The sequence below is a fragment of the Stegastes partitus genome, unplaced genomic scaffold (genome assembly GCF_000690725.1).
Source record: "Stegastes partitus isolate 25-593 unplaced genomic scaffold, Stegastes_partitus-1.0.2 Scaffold18, whole genome shotgun sequence".
NCBI lineage: Eukaryota > Metazoa > Chordata > Actinopteri > Pomacentridae > Stegastes > Stegastes partitus.
Genome location: NW_007577749.1, coordinates 1069598 through 1094307, shown reverse-complemented (window position 1 = coordinate 1094307; position 24710 = coordinate 1069598). Strand labels below are relative to the sequence as shown.

At 40.6% G+C, this 24710-nt stretch overlaps 1 protein-coding gene across 1 annotated transcript in view; it reads left to right on the top strand.

Annotated features, from left to right (window-relative positions):
* vps13b (vacuolar protein sorting 13 homolog B) overlaps positions 1 to 24710 on the top strand; it is a 324549-nt gene that overhangs the window by 159270 nt on the left and 140569 nt on the right. The window contains exons 23-28 of the mRNA XM_008292112.1: positions 5479 to 5713; positions 7503 to 7720; positions 12045 to 12248; positions 17247 to 17418; positions 19664 to 19778; positions 22909 to 22975. Of these exons, the coding sequence (XP_008290334.1) occupies positions 5479 to 5713; positions 7503 to 7720; positions 12045 to 12248; positions 17247 to 17418; positions 19664 to 19778; positions 22909 to 22975 (1011 nt within the window). The remainder of the gene's footprint in view (positions 1 to 5478; positions 5714 to 7502; positions 7721 to 12044; positions 12249 to 17246; positions 17419 to 19663; positions 19779 to 22908; positions 22976 to 24710) is intronic.

Here is a 24710-nt window from a genome sequence, read left to right as displayed (position 1 = left end):
ATGATGTCATTGGACAAAAAGAATGTACAATTATGCCTCTTTGACTTCTCTTTTCCCTACTGAGCCTTCTATAATTACATAGATACTATGTGAACACACCTGCCATTCTGAACTTCTGGTCAACAGTAGGCTTCAACTTGAATCCAAATCTGTATTTTAATCCTTTTCCTAAAGTGGTTCAGGCCTAGTTACCTCTCTCAAAATCAGAAAAGCATGTTTAACTCTCAAGACATAGGTTACACATACAGACTAAAAAGTACTGCAGGAGTCTGCTGTATTTATTGTTTGTTGTGCCTGAGCCATTTCCAAAAGCCGTCTGTCATTTTTTGCTGCAGTTTTATTCCACATTACCCTGAACCCTTCAGAGGGTAAAGTTGTGTAACAGATATTCCACTCTCCAATTATACCTTTGGCTTTCAGATATTATTTGTGCCCATTTCTATTTTTAAATTCATTTCAGAATGTTCCTCTTGCTGCATTTGGAAAAGCTGCCGTTCCACGGGTCTGTACTAACAGAAAATACATTTCCACTATCCTATTATGGTTAAAAATATAATTTTGTTTGCTGAGCCTTGTGAGTGGCTTGCGAGTGCTGTAACACACTGCAAATGTGGCCCTTTGCCTCCCAAGCATGTGACGGAACAAAATGAGTTTTAGGTCAGCCTGGCATCACTGTCAGTTTCCTGTCCTGTCACAGGACATTGTGCAAGGTTTCTCTCTCACACATAAACACGCACACAAACATACACGAACCTGGCGTGCCCATCACCTCGCGGAAGGGGGGACATTGTCACACAGACTAACTGCTTCCAGTGCTGTGTTTATTGGCCTGTTACAGAGTTGTTAAACACAATTGTGTGGAATACCAAGCACGACCCTGCACAACCTCAACTGAACTTTTTCTCCTGAAGCTGAGACATGAAACACACATAATCACACTTTTTGCTTTGACCTGTGAATAAAGAGAACATTTTTTTCCTCTCCTTATTTTTTTTTAAATTTTTTATCTTTTGTGCTTTTGTGCAATGTGTGCAACAGTGCCATAATGCTAAAACTGAATTCCATTTTGCAGCCTCTCCTCTCCTCTCCTCTCCTCTCCTCTCCTCTCAGGTTTAATGTCCTCACTTTGCTCTGGTCACTTCTACATCCCTACACAGACTTTCCACCCTGATTCAGTGCCTGCTCAGCAGTGAGAGGAACAAAAGGACAGATGCATTGGAGGTTAGGGTGATGGAGGGATAAATGGATGTAGAGTTGGTCAGGGAGAAGAGATGCTGTCAGTGGTTTTGGCAGTGGTCAACGCAGTGATGCATATGGGACATTCTGACCTCAGACTATTTCTCTCTGCTGGATCTGTCAGCAGTGTTCAGCAGTGCCAGTGTGAGTGCTTGCCCTTTGTTGCCCATGTCGTCTTTGTTTGGATACTGTGTGTCTGTCTCTCTGCATGTGTGTGAGTCACAGCTCAAACATTAGACCACAGAGGGGGGGCCTTGGAGAGGTCTGCGAGGTTAAACCAGGGTGACCTGCTGTACACATAGTACAGGGTGGAGGATAGCCGGTCAGCTCTGAGTTCATGTTCCTCAGAGCATGTGACAACTGCAGAACCCAGGATGGGCATTTTATGTTCTTTTTGTGTCAATATGTTTGACTAGCATTTTGGTACATTTCAGCAAAAAATGTTTGGCATGAAGGTTTGATATGGTTTAAATGACCATTAGAGAAAGCAGTTGTCTCCCTCAACATTACTGTATTTGAGTTGAATTGAACATTCCTGTTTTCTTAGTTTCATGAGGTGTTAATTGAGGACCAGCTTTTTATTGCCTTAACATGATGATAATCCATGTGGCAGGTATTTTAGGTGCATGCCACAAGGAAATGAATTCTGCACCCGAGGATGAGGTATGTAGTCTGTCTCATTATCTCTTCCAAGGAGGTTTTCGTTTTGGTTCCATTTGTTTCTGGCTCATGGAACAAGTGACTAAACTAAACTAAAATAGGATTTTCTAAGAATAACCTCTGAATATCTCGTTCTCTCTTGAACTGTTGTACTTTTTCAAAATCTGGCACATTTATCCCTTGATTGTCTGTCACAATGTTTATTTTACTCCAGATCCAGATAAAGTCAGAACATTCCTAAACATTTTCTGCCATTAAAATAACAAATTTAGACCATTGTGCAGCTTTGGCAGACGCATGCTCTCTTTGAACACTTTGTAGTTTTCATTATATTTTGATCTTACTGTACTTGTTTACTATATTTATCTTGGATACAACTCCAGCAAGTGACTGTGTTGCCTTCTGGAGTAGGTATGGATTACAATAAGAAGTTTGTTCTTGGACTCTTTGGCCCCACAGACTTCAGCGAAATGTAATCCAGACCCTGGCAAGATATTTGTCTACCGGTGCAGCTATTCATCGACTTGCTGTGGCATTGTTTTCCTTGTCTTTCTGTGCCGTTATCCTCATTCGAGCAACTGTGTGATTTGGAGTCAGATATTCTTCAGCAGGGCCAGAATTTGGTCCCCAGCGTGTCGAATACCCAGGTCACTGTTGTTGTTCTTATCTACCCCGTTGACCTTAACTCCCTCAGTCAAGGGAAAAGCAAATGTAGCTTTAATCACCACCCTCAGATGAACTTGTGTTCTGTTGCCATTGTGAATTACAATATGTTTGTTTCTGTGTTTTTGTGGCTTTTATTAGCTGTCACCAATAGGGGGAAAAAGGAGGGAAAAAAAGCCAACCGAAGATTAATTTAGTATCACCCAGATTTAGGACTGACATACCATTTTCTTTTCCATTACATACTTAGGCCCTTTGAAGCATTTTGAGTCTTTTTGCTATAGTGTAAACATCCAGAAACAGTGGTCGCTATGCCCACTGAATGCCATTCAATTGTCTGACTTTTTCCTCTGTTGTCATCTGTGAGATGTTATCTGATTATTGTTAGTATTTCGCTGTGTGATGTGGTGAGGCTGCCGCTGCCATACACTTGACATCATCTTTGGTTTTGTGTTGCCATGGGGAACAACCCAAAAGCATTGTAAAGACAAATGCAAACACCACGAAGCAGTGTTACAGTATGCTTTATTGTACACACTCACCACCGATTATGGAGTAAATTAATGCAGTAGTTGCCCATTTTTGTCTACCCCACTATTGTTATGGATACATCCTCTTGTGCCACGACTTGGCTCTCTTTTTCTTTGCTTAGATTTTTGCAATAGTGCAGCAAACCAGTTATACGTCACGCAACTTCTTTCTCTATGTAGTTATAAACAAAGATCTACTTCATATTTAACTGTTATTAAATAAAAATCTCATAATTGCTAGTAAAATATTTTGTATAAAATGAGGTATCTGGTGTAATAAAGAATTCTCAAGTGCCATTTCCTTCAATATTTAATCAGGGTGAACTTTCATCAGTGAGGATTTATTTTGTTGTTTAATATTTGGCAGTGATTATGTATAAAAGTTTGACTCCCAAAGTTTGATATATGATGACAGATTTAGTCAACCATCAGACACAGTGTGGGAACTAAAATAATTGAGGTAGCTGTAATTGGGCATTACCGTTAGTCTGCCTGGTGGTATAGCTGTCTGAAATGACCCATTTGAAAGAGCAAATGTTTAAGCATTAAATTACATTCTGTTTATTATGGTTGAACTTTGTATGCATCTTTATCTCTGACATTTATAGAGTTACTGCATATATATACTCAGATATACATTTCCATGCATACCTTAGAACTACATTTAAACTTAGTTCTGCATAACATTAGTCCTGAAATGATTAGTCATTTAATCCATGGCAAAAAAGGAAACAATTTTGAGGATAAGATTTTTTGAAATTGTATTTAGACAAATAGTATTTGATACAGAATAGATTACTGAATAGATGATTTCCAATGCTCCTGATTTCCCCATACTGTGTCCTTGTCCTTCATACAGGCACACCCATTAGCCAGTTCTAAACACATTTTGATGGTTGCGAAAGAAAAAAAAAAGCCCAAACAGAAGAAGAGCTAATATGTAATAACGTGTATGACTAAACCAAGATGTCCAGCAGGAGAGCATTATCTTCAGGCAGTGACCTCAAAGTACAGACCAGAGCCACGGTGTTTAACCCGGCAGTTTCCGTGTGTCTGCCTGCTTTACAGCTTAACCCTGCTAAGATCTGCACCAGACCAGGCAGTGTCAATGAATTTTCTCCGTGCGTGCCAGCTCTTAAAAAAGTCAAAGCCTTATGTGTCAGTATGCAAAAGTGTTCCGATTTCAAACCCCTCTTTGAAGAGTAATCAAAAGAGGAAGCAGCGTGAGATGAATGTGTAACCATATCTTCCCCTCTCTTTCTTTCTCTCTTGCTCTCCTCCTCTCAATCTCTCTTTCAGTCTTTTTCTCCATCTTTGCTGTTCTTGCCCTCTCTCGACTCCTGTGAAGGCAAATGAACTGGCCTCCACATACAGGCCTGTCAGAGGAACTCCAACATTTGTGCATGTGAAAAAAGCTGTACAAGTACATATGTACAGTTAATCAGTGCATGTTTATGTGTGTGTGCACTTTATGGACCAAACACAGCATGTATTTCACTGTAACAGTGCGTTCTCATTAAACCAAGGTGCTCTTTACAGCAGACACGAGTTTCTCTGACTGAGACAGACCCATACGCACAAGTGTCTGGTAGCACCTGCTGTTTGCCCCCTGGACCCTGTACTCCTTTCCTTTCTGTTAACTGGTCTTTTAAATCAGTGGAGCCCCAGTGTAATGGAAAAAGACAAAGCAATGTTAAGGCTCACAAAGGTTTAGAGCACTTGTCCACTTACTGGCTACTGGTTACTGACCTTGTGGCTTGTAAATTTTCTTCTTTTTTTTTGTTAACTGAAATATGTGTGACATAATGCATCTGGAATTGGTCTCAAATCCTTTAAAAAAAGACTTCAGAAATGATTTAAGTTCAAGATGTAACTGTCAAAAGTCCCCAAAGTTGTAAAAAGTGTTCTGTTTCCTAGATAGGGAATTTCCCGTTGTTTTTAAAAGAGCATCCAAAGTCTCAAATTCTGCTTTAAAAAGTTTTTGAAGGATAATTCCTCTGTTGAAAGCAGAACTAAAACATATAGCATATATAGTAATTGCCCTATCATATGTTGCACAAAGTTTAGTTTATCATCAACATCAAGCAAAACAGCATGCATGACTAAATCTGGGATGGACTGTTTCTCTTTTTTAAATCAAGGAAAGTTTTATTAAGCATGTTCAGGCTTTTCCAGCAACACCCAGAATTTAGCACACACTTTTTCTTAGGTCCTTTCCATTGCAGTCCCAGTCCATAAATGTTGCCTCAAAGCAGTGACCCTTGAACATTTGGACAGTTCACTGAGAATTTTTTAGGGCAGTTGAGACAGGTGTGCGCTTAATGATCAAATGGCGCTGAAATGGTTAACATGATTTCATGTGTCTCCTATTTTTTTCTCTCTTTTCCAGTTGGAGCTGCAGTCATGCTGTGTGTTCCTGCCTAATGACAGCCTCCCCTCTCCCAGCACCATCATCTGTGGTGACATTCCCGGCACTGTCCGCAGCTGGTACCACAACCAGGCCTCCATGCCGGGGACTCTGGTAATATGCCTGCCCCACATTAATGTCCTCAGTGCTGGGCACAAGTACATGGAACCGCTGCAGGAGCTCCCCTTTGTGGTCTCTAAGCCCATCTTGGAGGAAGGTAGATTTTCATATTGCATCTAAACTTTAATTAGTATGACTGAAATGCCTGAAGACAAACAAAGACCCAGACACACAGTAAGACCACCAAATGACCTGATGTCAAAAAGATTGATTTGAACGTTTAAATGAGAAACAATGATGGTGATAGGTGCATAGGTAAATATGGGAGTCTTGGAAACTAACTTCCAATGGGTGGGAACATGTTTTTTACTTAACTAATTAAGTTTTGAAATATCTTTTATTAATGATTGAAATGAATGGTTTCATAATAGTAATAGGCTATCTAATGTGAATTCATCATCATTATGGCCTTTTCAACACCGAACAAACCTTTGACCCACTACTACTCATTTACCATGACAAAAGACAAACAAACTTAAGTAGAGCGACTTTGAGAGATAGATCTTAAACATGTGGTGTGCACACCTGGTAGAGTTGACACAAGCAACACTTAGTTGGTGGAGCTGTGTTTTTTCTTTAAAAGAAGAAAAAAGGAGGGGGCACCCTCCTTTTTTCTCTCAACTTTTCAATGACATCAGCATTGGGCATACAGATTTCAAAAACGGAGGAGAAAGAAAAACGACAGCGAAAACAGTGACATCAGCTGCCTTGTCAGTGTTGCAGTGAAAATTAACAACCCGTGCTTTTAGTAATTCATTCCTACCCTTTGAAAAGCTCTTCACCTCTCATTTTCAATGCTCTGGATCAAAGCATCCTGCCCACGGCACATGGGAAATGTGCTCTTCATAGCCCTGTGCGAGGGAACATGTTCCTCTTCTCCGTAAGACTGTTGTACTAGAGTCAGCAAGTAATAGGTTTAAGCACTCCAGCATGCCATCTTGTCCCCACAAATTTTGAATAGACCTTCATTTAATTTGGGTTTTGGTGGGATCCTCTGCCTGCTTATTGGGTATAGAAGGTTATTATAGAGACCAGATACTATGTCTTCAAGCTTTTTTTTTTTCTTCTTTTCCGAGAGGATTTTCCTTCCCATGTACAGTAATTAACTTGGATTTTGTGTGTCTGAGGCCAGGCACTATCTATCTAATGATAATTTAAGTGGGTTGCTAAAGGTCTAGAAGTGCCCCTACTAAATCTGAAGTCTGAGTTAAACAAAATATAAACATTTCCAAATTAGAAATAGTCTACCATCTCGGTTCACCAGCAAAACTACAGCTTGGATTTCCTAAATATAGCACAGGAATTCTACACAGCTTCACAGTTTTATACAACAACAACAACAACAGCCTCTTCTATACATCTAATGTGAAACTGTTATGGTAGGGACCTAAGAGCAGACTTGAACAAGAGAAGAGGTGAGTATTCCCCAGTATTACTGTATGTGCCTGTGCTAGAACCATTAGGCAGCACAGAGGGTTACCACCATTTTTCTGTCTCCTTGAATTTTTTATTTTTATAAATACCACAAGAAATACAACTTAGATTTTTAAAAGTAAGTGGAAGAATTATTGTATTTATTTATTTATTTGTTTGTTTGTTTTTACTATTTTTTGCTAATTTACATTACTGACTTATCAATCTGGTATTTTAAGCCATTGTGCTTTTTAGTCCTTTTTCCAAAACACATTTGAACTTTATTTATTGAACTGTTCATCCCAATCTCAAATTACTTTCCATGTGCTCTTTGCTTTCACAGCACATAATATCTCTCATATCCTCCTTGCTTCTCTCAGTCTCTACTGGTTGTAGTTTTCTCTCGATTTTTCATCACGTTTCCAAATTTTTATGCATTTCTTTTTCTTTCTTTCTCCTGTATCTGCCCCCAGGTGATGCCTTCCCATGGACAATAAGCCTGAGTCAGTTCAGCATATACACATTGCTGGGACAGCAGCAAAGCCTGAGCCTGTTGGAGCCTATGGGCTGCACCTCCACGCTGGCTGTCACATCCCATAAGCAGCAGAGCTGTTCTGAAGGAAGGCACTCGTTTGTAGTCTGCCTCCATGTTGATCTACAGCCTGTTCATGTCAAGTGCTCCAACCCTCAGGTCAGCCAGACAGTCCTGAAATTCACAAAGTAGTCATTAGAATTACATGTGTATTTATACAAATCATCTCCTTGTAAACTTCTCTGAAATATGAACGCACGAACCCTGGCAGGAAGATCCTGCCGCTGCATGATTTTCTGATATAGATTGACTTTAGTAAACAGACTGTCTCATCTTCTTACCTTGTATAATATTCATGAAAATAGAAGTGTAAACATGAGAGTGTTGCCTTGTTTGTTTTGGTCAAACATTTTGAGGTCTGAGTCAAGGAGAGCGGGGAACTGCAGGACTTATCATCATTGTTTTACAGTGAGTTATTATGTTTTAGTGAGAGTGTGATGAATACGGACAGATTGAAAATGGAACATGTTTGTCTCCCAGTTTGGTCCTTGTATTGTTTTTCATTGTGCTGTTACTGCACCATAATCACATCTACATGTACCATTACACATGTTTTGTTTTTGCACAATTGAATTAGCTGTATTGAATTAGGTTCTTCTGTAAACACTTAATTGGGGCGACCTTTTGCGTGGTCACACTGTTAAATGTCTCCGACCACAGTGATGAGCCATGGTGATATTGAGGGGAATTGGTACCAGAAGCAAATGAAAAGCCTTAATCTGCTGGTGGTGAAAACTTTCCCAGAGATGAGGAGAACTGGTCATTTATTGAGGGAAAGTTTTTCTTTTTTTTCTTTCTTCTTCTCTGTTCTTCCTTTCAAACGGAGTGCCTGCATCTGGCAAAAAGGCAAAGGCTTATTGCGTTTATGTGATGAGTCATTATTAGTTTTTGGATTTGATGAAAACTTCTCTTCTGTTGTAGTTCCTCTTTTCTCTCATCTTCTTACTTCCCCTCTTTTTCTGTCTTTTCTGTGTAAATTTCTGAGTTGGGGCTAATGCAATTTTAAGTCTCCCTGCAGCATTGTCAGACGTCCACCCTCTTGAGAACAAAAAAAAAAGAAACAAAACCTGCAACACTATGTAGTCTTCTTTCTAATTACCAGAGCTATTTGTGGGAATGTGTATGAGGATGTCAGAGCACTGCACAGTTCCGTATCACCTACGCAGGAATTCGGTGGATGGAGTGACAACTAGAATTTCAGAATCAATAAATTATTTTCACACTGATTTTCAGGCATTAATACATTTACTGTAAACAAAGAAAACTGAAAAGTTTGGCCTCTTCTCTTTCCCTGGCCTCAAAAGCTACATTTTTGTGACATTAAATCAGATTTTCCATTACATGTGATGAATTACTTCATAGCAAAAACAAAGGTATTTTTAGAAAGTGGGGTGAAACAGTCAAGCCTTCCAGTGAACAGTGTTACATTTTTACAGGTATCAAAGGGTAATACAGACACAAAAAGTAATAAATGTATCCGTTAAAGTTGCTCTATACATAGACACGCATGTCTTTAAATGAATTTTTGAGAATGCATGGGTCCAACTATGTTTAAGGTAGACAGTGAAGAACAAGTGTTTGAACATGTAAGGAAAATATTGAGAGTAAAATAAGGGATAAGCAGGGGTAAAGAGTGTCAGCAGCATGCAGACACATAATCATCCTCACACATATACCAAATGCCTGAAAATAAAGGAGCAAAAATGGGAGAACAGCTGAACTGCTTTTTCAGCACAGGTTCATGTCATTTTAATGCAAAACACTCAAGATCAAATGACACATCCTGGCACAGAATGGAGCATACAAACCCACACATAAAAGTCTTTTATGTTCTGCTTAGAGATGCAGATGAGTTATTCAACATCATAGATCAAAGTCAAAGTAATAAAACTGTACCTAAACAGTAAACTACCTTTTAATTGGAGCGGTGTTTAAATCAAATTTACATAACAGCGCGTGTTCTTATAGCACAAATATATCTCCAGTCTGATTTTATGTGTCTGTTTGAATGATTCATGTGGCTGTCAGAAGGACGGAGTTAGTAGTTGTACTTTTGTTTTATCAGGACCACCTTGAAAACAGCCAATACGAGCACTCACACATACACAGCAACTGTTTTCTTTGACCTTGAATACATAACTGTATAGCATTTCATTGAACACATGTGCACACGCATACACACATCTGTTCACATATACACACAGAGCTACCACACATACTCAACAACATGTCATTTTTGTGAAGTTTTTATATAAACTGTACTTCGATAAAAGCACACGAACACTCGCCATCTGCAGGCTCTCCTGTCCTTCTCCATCTGTGTGTTTTTATGAATGACTGTGGAAGCCTCTGTTCAGTCTCCAGTTTGTACTACTGCAGCCTAGCAGGCCTCCTGATCTGCAGATGACAGGTCTTTGGAGAACCCAGCCCTCCAAATGTTCTGCTCACTTCCCAAACTCATGAAATGTGGCATCTGTGTTGTGAACTCATGTAAGTGTGTGTGTTTGTTTTTGTGTTATTGTGTGTGGCCCAACCTGCCCACTGACCTAACAGCAGTAGCTGAGCCGAACCAACTGACCCTGCTTACCACTGAGCAGGAATATCACGAGGTATAGGGGGGAGCAAATGGCAGAGGGAAGGTTGTAAGAGGATAGAAATCCCTCAATCGATATTACAATGCAGGAACGACAGTGAGAGAAACAAAAGTTTATATGACACCAGCGACGAGAGGCTGAATGGAAGGAGTTAAAGATTTGCTAAAAAAGTCATCATAAAATTAGGGATAAGACTCAATTAAAGACACTCTAGCAGAGGTCAAGTAACAATTTTTTTATTTTTTTTAATCTCCGTCTCACTGTACACACCCCTTCTCCTTTCTCCTCTGCTCAGCATTCTTCACTGTCTTCTTCCACATCTGCTGCTGAGTGCAATAGGCCTTGTTGTGCTTGGTTGGAGTTCCAGGCCCCAAACTCTGAGAGCAGGGAGCATGGCGCTGTACCTCCCCTGCCGGCAGTGCAGTTCGGCTGGGTATGGCAGACAGCTGTTGGCCCTGTCCCTGGACGGCGGCTGGATTGGCGTTAGCAGCTCTTCCTGGACATGTTTGAAATGGCCCAGCTGTAATGCATTGTGCTGCTTTTAATTTGATTTATGCTCATTTGTGGAAGGCCTCCCTGCAGTGTATGTGTGTGTGTGTGTATGGGTGTGTGCGCGCACGCTCACAGGAGTGCATGTGGGTGAGCGAGCAACAGAGGGTAAAAATGTGTTTAGAGTATTGAGGAATCTTTTTTGTGTGCATGCTCATATGTCTGTGCACCTTTAAGTCGGAGGGACCCTCGGCGGAGGGGGTTAGCTGGCTACAGAAGCGAAGCATTCGAAATCCAGAAATTAGCTCACTGTGAAAGCGTGTTGCTTTTCTCCCTTTCTTTCCCTCTCTTCCCCTCCTAAAAAACACAGAGCGAATGCATGAATAAGTGAAAGCATCACATCACATTCCCCTGCTTTCCTCTCATGTTTTCCACTCTTGTTTTTGGCTTTGTTGTTGTTTAAAGCTAAGGCCTCTTTTAATGTGAACACATGATAAATAGTTGAGAGCTTTCAGTTTTTCCTAATCGTGGTGAGTTTTTCAGGGGAAATTGATGACACAACTTAACTTTCCTCTGTGGGTGTTTCTTTGGAAGTTTTGTTGTTATGGATAACAAATTTGTACAGTGAAGCACGTGTATGAGCATGCTGTGCCTTTCAAATAATGACCCATCGAACAGAAACATGAACACAGAGGTTTTACATCACTTTTGTGAAATGAGGCCTCTCTGAATGACAAGCACAGAGCCTAAAGTGTGTTAAGTTGGAGACTGAAAGAAATGAGAATGGATAGTGGTCCATTTCTGGCTAATATTTCCTTCTTCTCTCTTTCCTTCTCTCTCAACTTTAACTAGGTTTAGTGTCACATAACTACAAAGCTGCCAAGCTAAATCATGGTAATGGCCTCAGAAGTCAGAACTACATGAGAACTCCCCAGTGCAGCTGTTTGAGTCAGACCTTGGCAAAAATGCATTTGAATCTGGTTTCAAATATTAAAACTACTTGTGGTGTGTTAGGTTTATCTTTTAAAGCACTCAATTGGCACAGTATACTTTGTATATTGAAAGTGTATTCAGCTGTGTCACCATTGTCAATTTTTGTGCATATAGCTGTTTCTTTTGTGTGTCTCGGGTTTTCTAGACGAACATGCTCTCGGATTTAAGAAAGAAATGAATTGATTGACATGAGAAGCCCGCATTATAGTTTCTGCTTACATTAGACTATATCGTATGGCATTGGGTCCCAATCAATGTGAAGTGTATAATTCCTTCAAGATGCAAGCTCTTGCATTGGGAGTTAATGTTCTCTTGTTTTTCTTTTCTCTGCTTTTGTCACTCTCCAGGTCCAACTGCTGTACGAGCTCCTCCTCAGCTGGAGCTCTACGTGGGCTCGTCTCCAGAGACATGGCATTTTGCGTCAGACTTCCAACATCCCAGACCCCCCTGCTGGTGCAGCTCCATCCTCCCCAGTGCGCAGCAGTGCTGGCACCGCCCTGCCTGATACCAGCACCTGCAGCCCCTCTGCAGATTTTGGCTCACCCACTGAGGTTTGTTTTTCTCTCACAGCCACACAGTCCATTTATTCAGTTTAGTTTTGTCAGACACTAGAATTTTTCACCTGGGCAAACCTTTTGTCATAATCAGGAAAAAAAAAAACTTGCCCTTATTGCATCGTGGAACATTACTTAATGTGCTCTTGCTGTGAAATGGTTTACTATTTAATTCAGCCATTCATTTGTGTGTACTTGTGGGTGTTTTTTTTGGTCGTACTCCTATTATTGCTCCTTCTTCTATTACATCGTTCAGTATCGGTTACTCTTGAACTTTCTTGTCATTGCCAGTCAGTGATTTTCCTGGTTTCGCTCCTTTCATGTTGTGCTACTTGATTAATAAGAGACCTAAAGACTACACCCTGCAAACACCCAGCTCTGTCTGTTTTTTCATCTAAGGTGTTATGAGTCATACAGTAACACATGGTATTTAAGCCATTGTTGTATACATAGTTCTGCGGCTGATTTATGATTTTAAGTGCAAATATTGTTTTTTTTTTTTGTTTTTTTTTTGTTATGAGTAGCTGAGTCAGAGCTAACACATGCGATTTGTCTGAAAAAAATTATGTTTTGTTTGGGAAGGATTTTTAAAGCTGGAAAAATCTCATCAGTGCTAGTGTTTCTTACATTATTTTTTCTTACCCAGAGCAAATACTCCAGATAGGCTGCAAGCTCTGTTTGATTCTTTTAAGCTGAGGTTTGATTTAGTATAAACCTGCCTCTTAATTTGGAGAAAACAATAACTTGTATTTACATTTCACTCAAATAAAATATCAAACTCAGAGAATGAAGTATAAAGTTCAACAATCCATGTAGGCCTGTTTAAAGCCAATGGAAGAATTACAGTCACTTTTTTTTTTCTTTTTAGAGGGCAGCATCAAATGTTATTTTTCCTTTTGTCCCTAGGTGATGCTTACCTCAGGCTTAGTTAATGTGACAGGCATTTTTCTCCTGCCTGGTATAGTTGCAGCATCAGTGACAAGCTGGGGGTCCGTGACCTTGGGGCCTCAGCCACCAGGGCGTTGGATAATATGTGTGTGTTCGTGTGAAGCAGGAATATAGGATGTATAAAAAAAGATGGTGACTGTTGATGAGTGTTTGTGTTGTTAAGCGGTGGCAGCTAGCCTAGAATATAATGCTCTTTGACCACCAGCCCCCTGTCAGCATTGTGGGGCCCCGGGGATCACAGAGCAACCATCATACCGCCCTGAGAGGCAATAAAGTGTGTACATGCTGGTGGAAAAAAAAGTGTTTCATATGTCGATGTGCATCTGTGTCTGCAGTTGTTCCTGTGTGATCAACATGTGTGTGTTCTTGCGTCATTTGAGGAGGCAGTAGTTCAGCGCGGCAGTTTAGGACCTATGGTATAGTGCGTCTATAACAAGGCCACAGTGGCCTCTGACAGCCCACTTGTCACTGTTTACCTAAGTACAAACACTGGTAGAAGTGTTTAGTCCTCTGGGAGGCTCGGTGATTGAGCAAGAATGTAGGAGCTGTTTTGATAAATCTCAGCAGTAGTGGCAACAGTCTCTCCCCAACAACCCCCACCCTCTTCTTCAACAGCTACATCCACGTCACACCCCTAAAACCTCAGCTCTACAGTACTCTCCCTTCAGCTATAGAATCACAGCTTTATATTTATGCTTTCATATTTCGTATAAAAATGTTTTACTAGTGTCAGTTAATTGATGTAACATGTTATTTAGTTAAAGGGGTTCCCATCAGTCTTTTTTCTCTTCCCCTGTCTCTTGTGCCACCGCTCATCATACTTTCTATTTCTCTTTTCTCTCATATTACCTGACATAATACTCTCTTATACCTGAGCCACCTCAACCTGACCATACCTTGAACAACATTCCTTCCAAATCCGACTAGCCAGCTACAACCTCAAAAACAGACTTCTTACAAAATTTACAAGAACGATTTACTATGCAGAAAAATACCCTCCTGCAATAATGACTCACTGGGATATCAACAGTCAGGTCCTGTGACATGTTCAGTTCTGTTTCAGTTTTTTTTGTTTTTGTTTTTTGGTTTCTCCATTTCTGTAATTATGTGTCTTCCTAGTCTGTCTTTCCTTCATCTTCTTTCAATAAAGTCTTTCCTTGCCTTCTTCCAAGTATTCTGCATCCTTCATCCTCCCACCTGTCCCTCAACCATTCTCTCTTTCCATTCTTCTTTCATAATCATCCTTTTCCTCAATCTTTCTTTGACACTTCCCAACCTGCTGTTGTCTTCCAATGTTTGGGTCTCTCTGATGAGCAAAGACAAACTCTGCAGAGAAAATAAACCCGGATCCTCAGCCCGTTTATAGGACAGAGGCCCAGGAATTAAACTGTATACTTTACAACTTGGCTTGCGGAGGTGTGGGAAAATAGCTCCCTCTTAGAATGTGTGTGATTGTTTGGGGCCCCGATCTGGCAGCTCAAGAACGTGCAGAGCCCACCTCTACCGAAACCACACTACCATCTGTTCAAGACCTCACCTTGATAAGATGCTGAAAAATAGTGACCTCAACTTTGGCAAATGTTGTTTGCACCTTTTCAGAATATCCTCTTTTTTACAAATTCTTAGAAATATCTTTGTTTTGATATAAAGTATATTTTTTCTTTGTTCTTTTTAAAAAATCTACAATGATTTTTTTATTTCTGTTGCATTAATGTTTCATCTGCTTTAAAAAGCACTGTATGGCCGTATGGTTTTTAATACTGACTCCAGTATTATTTTTGTGAACGTGCAACATTGCACTTTATGAACTTCTTTTGACAACCTTTCTTCTTTATTTGGGTATTTTAATAGGCCACAAATTCAGATGCGCAGCAGTTCTAATAATAAATCTAATGCATGTAGCTAATTTTATTTTCCTACTTTGTACTACTCAGACATGGCAGGATGGCAAGTCAAATACTCATAATTTCTCTTTCCTCTAACCCTTGTAAAATCAGTTTGTATGAGAATAAGATTTTTTTTTAAAGTGACAGCAGCGATTCTGGCTGGGAAGCAAGAGCAGTTGGGTGTCCGATGCTCCAGCGTAACCACGCTGCAGTACACAGTGGTCTGAGCTTCCCACAGCACCAGCGGCTGGCTCCTGTTTCCACACATGACATTACAGAGCCTAATCCTACCGACTGGCCAGAACTATAAACTAAACAATCCTAACCACACACACACGCATGCACATACACACACAATCTGCTATGTTTTGACTCCATCTCAACAATAATTAGTCCCCAAATGGCAGTTGACACTAGAATATCTCTCATTGAGACTGACTGAACACCATTACAACTGGGCTCATATTACTCACTGCCAGTCACAGTTATTACACACACATAGAAAGCCAGACACATATCCACATTCATACACACACCTACCATGACTGTTTGGTTCCATGGAAACACATAATGGCACTGCTAGAGACTTGATTGGAATAAATGGTAGTTAGTTGAAGGTAGAGTTATTTAGTGTTGTTGTTGTGGTATTTCTGTAATGTGTACAGTGTCTGAATTCATCATTTTAATGGGTATGAAAATTTCTTATATGCCATACATGTCTCTAGCTATTTGATAATAGCCATAATAATAATAATAGTAATATAGTAATAATAGCACTGAAAATCTCATCTCCCCCAGCCAAGTTCATGTCTTTTTTTTTTTCTAGTTTTTTTTTTTGCATTCCTTTACTTTCCTTACTTTGAGTGTTAGTGCATGAAACACGTGCTTCTCATCAGTTTCTAGTGGTCCCCATACACTGTGACGTTGAATCTATTTTTGAATCAGCATAATCCTTAATTTATTTATATTATTGTCATCCGCTGTTATTGTGCTCTGCTGTCAGCCACCCTCAACTGTGTGATTAAATTAAATTTGCAAATTAGTGTGGGGTCCTCATCCCTCCCCCCTAGCTGTGGAAAGGGGACATAGTTTCCTCATCTGGATCCTCTTTAAGACACTGTAATCAGCCTAGCAGCTGCGGGGTTTCTAATTGAGATGGTTGATAACCTCCTCGCCAACCACAGCCAGGCTCAATAACCATGACAAAATCTGTTATTACCACAGTGTGATGGGAGAAGCTGTGGAAAAAGTGAAACCCTGCGATGCCAAAGCTGCAAATTGCCATATTGTTTGTTTGCACCCTTTTCACTTTCTGAATCAGCCACACAGATACATGTTTGCAAAACAGATTTACCAGGAAGAGGACGAGAGAAATAAAAATGTCCCCAGTGCTGTCATCTTCAGTGCCTTGCCAAACCCCTAGTAATGAGTTGAGAGCTCACAGAAGGCAGCCTCCTCCACCGCATCCTGCTTGCCTCTCCGCTTCACCCCCCCCACCTCCACCCCCGCCTCCGGTCTTCACTTCCCATTCTCTCCCAGGCTGCAAGATGTGTGTGTCCTGGCGCAGTTGAGTGAAAGGAGGCCATGTGGGTGCTGGTGGCTTAGTTTGGGGTTAACACCAGTGACAGCTTCGCACAATGGTCCTTTTCCCCCCACATCGCTCTGTTCTGTGTGAAGTTCTGCTTACCAGACACTGATGTCATCTATGCACCAAGAGGCTCAATAGTTGGTGGTTGCTTTGCTATGGCTACATGCACAGTGACAACACTTTCAAACATACACATTCACTGAACACATGGTTGAACACATGTGCACAAGTAGATAGACTGTCGCAACACAGGCATTAGAGTTCAACACTAGATTTTTTAATCGTGCATGTTCTTTCACAAAATGTAATATTTGGTTTTGATCTGTTTAACCGTTGTCTCTCTGAACTGAAAATTCGATCAAATTCTAATTCAAGTGCTTGACATTGCCAAAAAAAGAACATTTCTCTGATCTTCCATTTTAGATTCATTGAACAAATCTCTTGTAAATATCACATTAATGTCTAAATTATGTCAGAGTGATCAAGCTTTTGTTGTGCTACATTTTGCCTCAGACTATGACTTGTTACAATCTTGCCATCCCCAGTTAAACAGATCCTGTTTTGGCTTACTAGGGTGACTCAGTGCCTCCTGGAGATGACGGTCCTTTTGCTGACACAGTGACTCTGGAGCAGAAGACCAGCAGCATCGGTGGAAACAGCGGGAAAGTCAGCCTTTGGATGCAGTGGATGTTACCCAAGGTCACAGTCAAACTGTTTGCTCCTGACCAAACCGCCAAAAAGACAGGTACCCTCCCCTCAACATCATAGCTACTGCTCTTTATCTTTTTTTTTTTTCTTTTTTTTACTATATGTTGCGGATTGATCATACAAACTTAGGTATGCCACGTTAATGATTTTCTGATCTAAAAACAGGATATATTGTGTATGTTTGTCTATGTTAATGGCAGCTGTAGCACAATTCAAATAATAATAAGCAAAAGAGAACTGGGTAAACAGCATAAGCAGCAATAATGACTATGTCCGAATAGTCATAACTTCTTTACTTGTTATTCAATTAAATTTGAAATTTATGTTATATACTGAGACAATAGGGTCAATTTTCAGATGGAAAGTGGGGCAAGTTTTTAATGCAAATTTATCAGTTTGAAGTGTGAAACAGTGCAGAATGACATTTAGAGTTTTTACAGGCTTGTATCAACACTTAAAGTGATCACCCCCCACCTCTTTACTCCATCAAATGTTAAGCACTCAGACGGGAAAGGCAGCTGGAAAGAAGGAGGGATGGAGGGAAAAGACAAATAAATAAATGGGTGATGAATCCCAAGCGAACCGCCTCTTGTCCTCTTTAGATTTACTGGGGCGATGAAAGGCTAGATTTACCTTTAATTGGTGGCTGTAATATTTAGCATCTGCCAACCAGATCGCCCAGCTTAAGGTCTTTAATAGTGGAAATGGAATGCTTTGGAGGACCTCACAGAGATGGTTTAACTTAGAGACATCCTAAATAGGCATTACTTTGGATTTGAACTTAATATGTGCCATCTGAGTTGCAAGATGAACTTACCACTGGATTTTCTGTGTGCAACACATTAAGCATTTTATTGAAAACAAGAGATGTGTGTATGCAATTTATTAGGTGCATAATATCACCAATGCATTCCTGGAGATAAGTAAGCCTCATATATGGCTGCAGACAATCTGTTATGATGTAATATGTTTTTCATCTGTGAAGGAAATAAGATTTTTGTCTTTCCAGAGAAATGGAAAAACAGCCATTCAGGCAAGTTGGTTCTCAAGTATAATGTTAAGGTCTTATGTGTTTGAATATTAGAGGTAGAAATTCTAGCACAAGTCTAAAGGAGCGCTCCTTAACTTACCAATCAGTCGGACACTTTCTTTCTTTTAAGATTAACCATTTGAGTCAAAGGGACTAAGGGTTTCCAGTAATCCTACAACATGGGTTTAGAAAACTCATATATCAATATCAGCACTGTGTTGGAGACTATGACTTTCTGACTATCTAAGAATTTTAGAGAGTTTTTTTCCACACAGTATCCACAATAACGCCGACAAGCGTTGTGTTTCAGTATTAATAAGCTATTAGGAACCTCTACATTTCTCAGAATCACCACAAGGCAACAGTACAACAACAACCATAGTTTCACATGCATGAAGTCCATTTTCCCAAGCTGCCCTGTGATTGTGGGACTTTCTCAGTGGAAACAATGAGAGAGACCCAACAGTTAAGCTCACAGGCTCGGTTCAGTACGAAGTTAATCAGTCCTTCTATGAAGCTTACTCACTTTGCCTGCAGTGGGTGGGTTTGTTTGCACACAAGGTGCACAGAGGCACGCACATGCAGCTTCAGGAACACACACACAGAGGAGTCTACAGGATGTTCAGTATTGTGTAAATACACACTCACACTCTCTCTCCTCATTATGACAGAGTGAGTGTTCTGGGGCCAGTTGGATATCATATTCATCTGAGAAGATGCTTTGCCTTCTGAAACACAAACAGAACACTGAAATACAGCCAGGCGTACCCATACAAAGTGTGTATGGGTACGCACGTTTCTTGTGTGTGTGTGTGTGTGTGTGTGTACAGTTGTGTGCCTCAACCTTCATCAGCCTGACACTGGTCCAGCTTAAAAAACACACTGAACATCCACTGTACGGGAACTGACCACAGCAGCTGGATTAGGGCCAAAGGCAAGACCTAGACAGGGTTGGCTACAGTGCAGGTCCTTGCCCACAGAAATGAAATTCACACACACAGATGTAACTTCCTCTCCAGAAGTCCAACTTCAGCTGTGTTGCCTATTTGCCAAGTACAAGGGTGGCTATACAGTATGCTGAAACAAAAACAGCGGGACTCACTCCTGGCATTCACACTAATGCAAACTCAGGATTTATACACGATTAGACTTTTGAGTGAATGTGTCTTTCCGTGGTGATTCACATCATAAAGTAAAAACATTCTAAAAAAAATAAATAAATAAAAATGTCTGTGTTTTGTGTTTCTGTTAGAGATCTGTGTCATCAGTGAGCTAGAAGACCTGAGTGCCTCTGTAGATGTCCAGGATGTTTATACAAAGATCAAATGTAAAGTGGGCAGCTTCAACATCGACCACTACCGATGCAGGTATGAGGACTTCTAGTACATGAATACATTTACATAATGTATATCAAAGACACATATGCATTTATATACGTCCATGTTTTTTGCAAAACTTTATTCCAGCAGTCAGGAATGGGTATGGTGATAATGTTGTGTTTAAATTATATAGCACCATTTGCGGGTAAACTGTAAAACTTGGGACCCTCCAGTTTAGAGGCAGTCCTTTTATCCACCAGGTCACCCTGCTGCCCCCACACACTTGTGCTCTGAATCCCAGAGTCTACTCACACACTTGTGTCCACACATACTTTTACCACCAATACCACTACCACTTCGTCTGTTCCCACTTGTGCTCATATAATTTTTTGGATTATCACCTCAGCGTCCTCGTCTTTCCAGACAGCTGTTGTGGCGGTGACCACAGACTAACAGACAGATGGACCAACAGACTAGATAGACGCGTTGAATAGATTCTGGGCCGGCCCAACTCTGACTCACAGAGCAGGGGAGTTCAATCAGTCCGTCAGTCATTTTCTTTCTGCCTGCGGTGTCTGAATTGATTCACAGAAACATTAACACGTTGTTAGGGGAGGAAAACCACTGGGCGATGTTCCACTGCATCCTTATGGTAATCTCTCCCCACGTCAAGTTCCAGTCAAAATGGGGTAATTTAGCTCTGGTTTCTGAAATGATGAAAGCACATACTGTACCATGGTGAAACTGAAAATGTGACTAAAGATTTCAATTTTTTTCCATGCCCCAGACACATGTTCTTCCGATTAATTAGAGAGTGGCCTTATTTTCAATATCTGAATCCTTATGTTTTCCCATTTTTCTTTCTCCTTGACTTGATCACATACTTCTGTGATTGAGTCAGCAGCTCCAAGTGCACACAGTGTACGTGCCTGATGTCCTGTACTGCTGGGAAGAGACCACTTAGCAGTAGGCAATTGCGCCTGTCTCGGTCTGAAGAGATAATGAAACAGCGACATAACTCTGCAGCATGTTGCAGACAGACTGTGTTAGTGTGTGTTTTTGGGTCTATGTGCCTGTGTGGATGTGTTCCTATAAGTGTCTCCTGCTGTGATCAAGTCAGACAGTGAAAAGGAGATGGACCGTGCCCGTTTTGAACCCCATCATTAACAATCAGTGCTCTTACCAGATATGATAATAGATATTGATTCTGATTTGCCAGATTTTAGAATCACCTTAGCTGAGTCCGAAGCATGTCAGTACAGGTCAGAGAGGGACTGAGGCGATCGTCTTGGCTTTGAACCCGTGTGTCTTGCAAGCATCTCACAGACCGCCTGTTCTGCTGTAGTTGGTTAATTTATATTCTGTGAGGCCACATGTGTTACGTACAGTATAAAGTATCAGCCTAAGCCAGGACGATGTCAGGGGTAAGACATTTTTAGTGCGTGAAGGTGCTGTGGGTCATTATATATAATGCTGTTCTGTTCTCCACAGGTGTGTGTCCAATTGCTTCTGAGACAGCGCCAACCCTAATCTCTTTAGTAGACCTCTATGCTTTCCTAAGTAGATAATAAGTCAATTTTCTCATTTTTAGGTTATTTCAGTTTAATGTGCGTTAAACAACATGGTCCCAACTCACTTTCACCGACCAAAGTTCTGGCAGGCAGAAGCACTCATTTATCTAAGCCAGGTTACAGTCATGGCTGTTTAGGACACAGTGGAGGACCTCTGGGCTCCTGGCCCACTCTAATCTGTATCATCCACATATACAAGGGAGCCCACATCGAGTGGAGTCTATATTAATCATTCTGAATGGATAATTGTTAGGTATTTCATCACCAAGCCCAGGTTATTTGTGTGCAGCGGGTCAGATTAGATCAAGCTTGACAGAGAAAATGTCTCATCTGGCCATAGCTATCTCACTGCTGGAAAATGAATGGAAAGTTAGATAGGGCGGGCAAGTATGGGAGGTAAATTGTAACCCTGACTGTATCAAAATAGGTGGAGGAGGAAAGAAAAAAGGTCGGGAGGGAGTCTACAAGGAATATAAAATACGTGGGCGTTGAACACCATAGGTGTGGGGCTCACTCATCATGGAGCAGAGGAGGGAAGTTAAAGCGGGACATAGAAGCAAAAAGGTGATGGGGTGATTGGGTATTGAATTCTGTATGAGTGTCTGCTGTCATGTGGGAAGTTCAAAAGATTAGGAAGCATCTTCCCATCCTTATTTCAGCCAGGTCTTCCCTAGCAACAGTGTTCATTTAACTGCTCTGTAACACAGACGCCCCCCGAGAGAGGACGGCTGGTGACAGTTCACCCTCATTCACTCCAAGGAGCAGCTCACACAAATTGAAGCTGATGTTTTCCAGCTGTTCCACAAATAGCTGGGAGCGAAGGATGACTGGATGGGAGCAAAGAGAGGGAAAAGAGAGATGGGAGAGATGAAGAGCTGTGGGGGGTCCATATGTATTAGTCACTCTTACAACTGAGACGGGAGATTACAAAGAGATATTCACATAGGCACACACAGAAAGAACACACACACACACACAAGATAACAATGCACAAAACCCAGTGACACACACACTCACCAGCAGGCCCACTCCGCTCCCACTAAACTCTCAGTCGTGGGGAGTAACGAAGAGAGGGTGGCGTAAAAGAAAACATGCAGATGGTGTTGAATCATTTCACTGTGTGAAACATTTTGCCATACATGTGTTGTGCATGATTTGGCATGATTTTTGTATGTGTGCATTATTATTTACTCTGGATTCAGTGTATTTGTGGTGCTGCAAGTTGAGACTGATAACTGCTGTGTTTGTCCTCAAGTAAACTTCTTTTGATTTCTGCCTTACAGGTGCTTTCTGCGTCTTACGGAGGCCTCCAAAAATAAATGGAAATCTGTGTAAAATACTATGCATCACGTTAACCATGTTAAGATATTTTCTCCAAGTTGATACACATATTGAATCTTTATTAATATCTTAAACCGCTATCTAAAATTTAGAAAGTTCAATGTGTGCCTTGAGGCTGTTGAAAGGGTGATAGGAATCTCAGCCTCACCAATCTAATTGCAATTTTGTAATTACTGTTGTCATTAATGAGATATTATCAGTGCTAGCGAAATAGCACAAGTATTCCCAGATGCCCATTTTACGCTTGGCCTTGTGTGTCTCTCCAGGCCAGGGCAGGGCTGGCACTCTGGTCACTATGAAGGACTCATTCTGCAGTGCAAGGAGACAGCTGTGGTGAGGCTACTGACTGTCCCAGAGCAGCCATGGCAGCCTTAGGCCTCTGTATCCTGTCCCATGCCATTCTGCTGCTCCTAATCAAAATCCCTCATCTCTGATAATGCTGGACAGACAGGAAAAATTAAAAAAAAAAAAGACATAAAACAAAGCACTGTGTTTGGCTATAGAGCAGGGTGTGCACAGGTATAATATGCTATACACCTCAAAAACATAAATGAAAACAGAGTAAAATTACAAAAACATTGTGTTCTGTCACAGTATACCACTCACCTGTCTCTCCAGTGACTCTGACTGGCTGAATAATCAAGCCAAGGAAATCTGGTGACAGCTCCCTTCTGTGTGTGTGTTGGAGGAGACTATGACCTGGGCCTCCATTCTTTTGCTGATGAAATCTCATTCCTGTGATGGTCTTATACTGACGCTGAGTAAAAATGAGCTGGATAGGGCAAAATTCAAGCTGTTTTGTCAAATAGTAAAGAATTTAAACTAAATAAATAAACTATGAACTCAGCATTTGTTTTGTGCACAAATCAGGGGTTTTAGGTGCCTCCACATTGTGCTTTTTCAATTCAATATACAATTTATCTTAAAATTAAGCTGTTGGTTCAGCATTTTTGTGCTGGATAGTATAAGACCATTCCACAGTATTTCACCTGGTTCATGCCGGTGCAGCTTCCTATGGTTTTAATCAGTTTACTCTATATTTAATTTTTCCAAAAACATCCTAAAGTTTCAAGCTTGTCTGGCTTCTCTTCCCATTTGATCTTTTTTCCTACTTGATCTGAATACATGCAATTATGTTCTCTCCCCCTCTCCCTGTAACTTCTTGCTTTCTCTGTCCTGTTCTGCGTCCACTTTCTCTCTCCTCTCCTTCCCTCTCCTCACCTCCAGTATGGAGGAGGGTGTTCGGAGCTCGGGCAGCTGTGGAGGAGTGGTCCTGTCTTGCACTGACAAGCTGAACAGACGCACTGTGTTGGTTCGACCCGTCAGCAAGCAAGACTCTTTTAGCCACTTTTCTGGCTTTTTCCCTCCTGTAAGAATCCAGCTTGTCTTTTTTTGTTGACTGTTTAACCTCCATTAACAGTGGTTTAAAGTATAGTTCTGTGGGTTCCTCAGAGATATTTCAGAAGCCAGTGCTTTGATTCGGTAATGCAATTTTAGAGATGCTTTGAAATGCTCTACTAGCAATAAACTGTAGTTATAGAATCCTCCACTTATAAAACATGAATCACATAACGCTCTAAAGGAAAATAACTTTACTGGTAGTGATATACCACATTTTGTCTCTGAGGAATTTACCCCACACTTAAGCATTTGGCTATTTAGTATTTATTTACCAAAGGATACATAAATTCAAAATTTGTTAGTTAATTTTATCAGCCACTATTAAGTCCACTGTTACTGGATGTCTTTGCAGACTTTTTACCTAGATGTCTAAACGTGATTTGCCTGTCTTTTAATCATGAAACGTTATGAGGTAAATTTCTTTCACTTTGTAGATATTTTAGTTTTTTCACCCTAGATTTTCCTTGCAAATCAATCATAAGATTGGAGATTGGGATTTTCTGATACATCAGAAATATTTCAGCCTCAGAACACATTTTTAAAGAAGTAGAAGAATGACTGTTTTTTGTAAAGGAGCTGGATTTTCAAATTTAATACCAATTACTGCAAAGAATATCATTTACTTTGCTGTAGAACCCTATTTTACAAAGCACTTTGAGATTTCTTT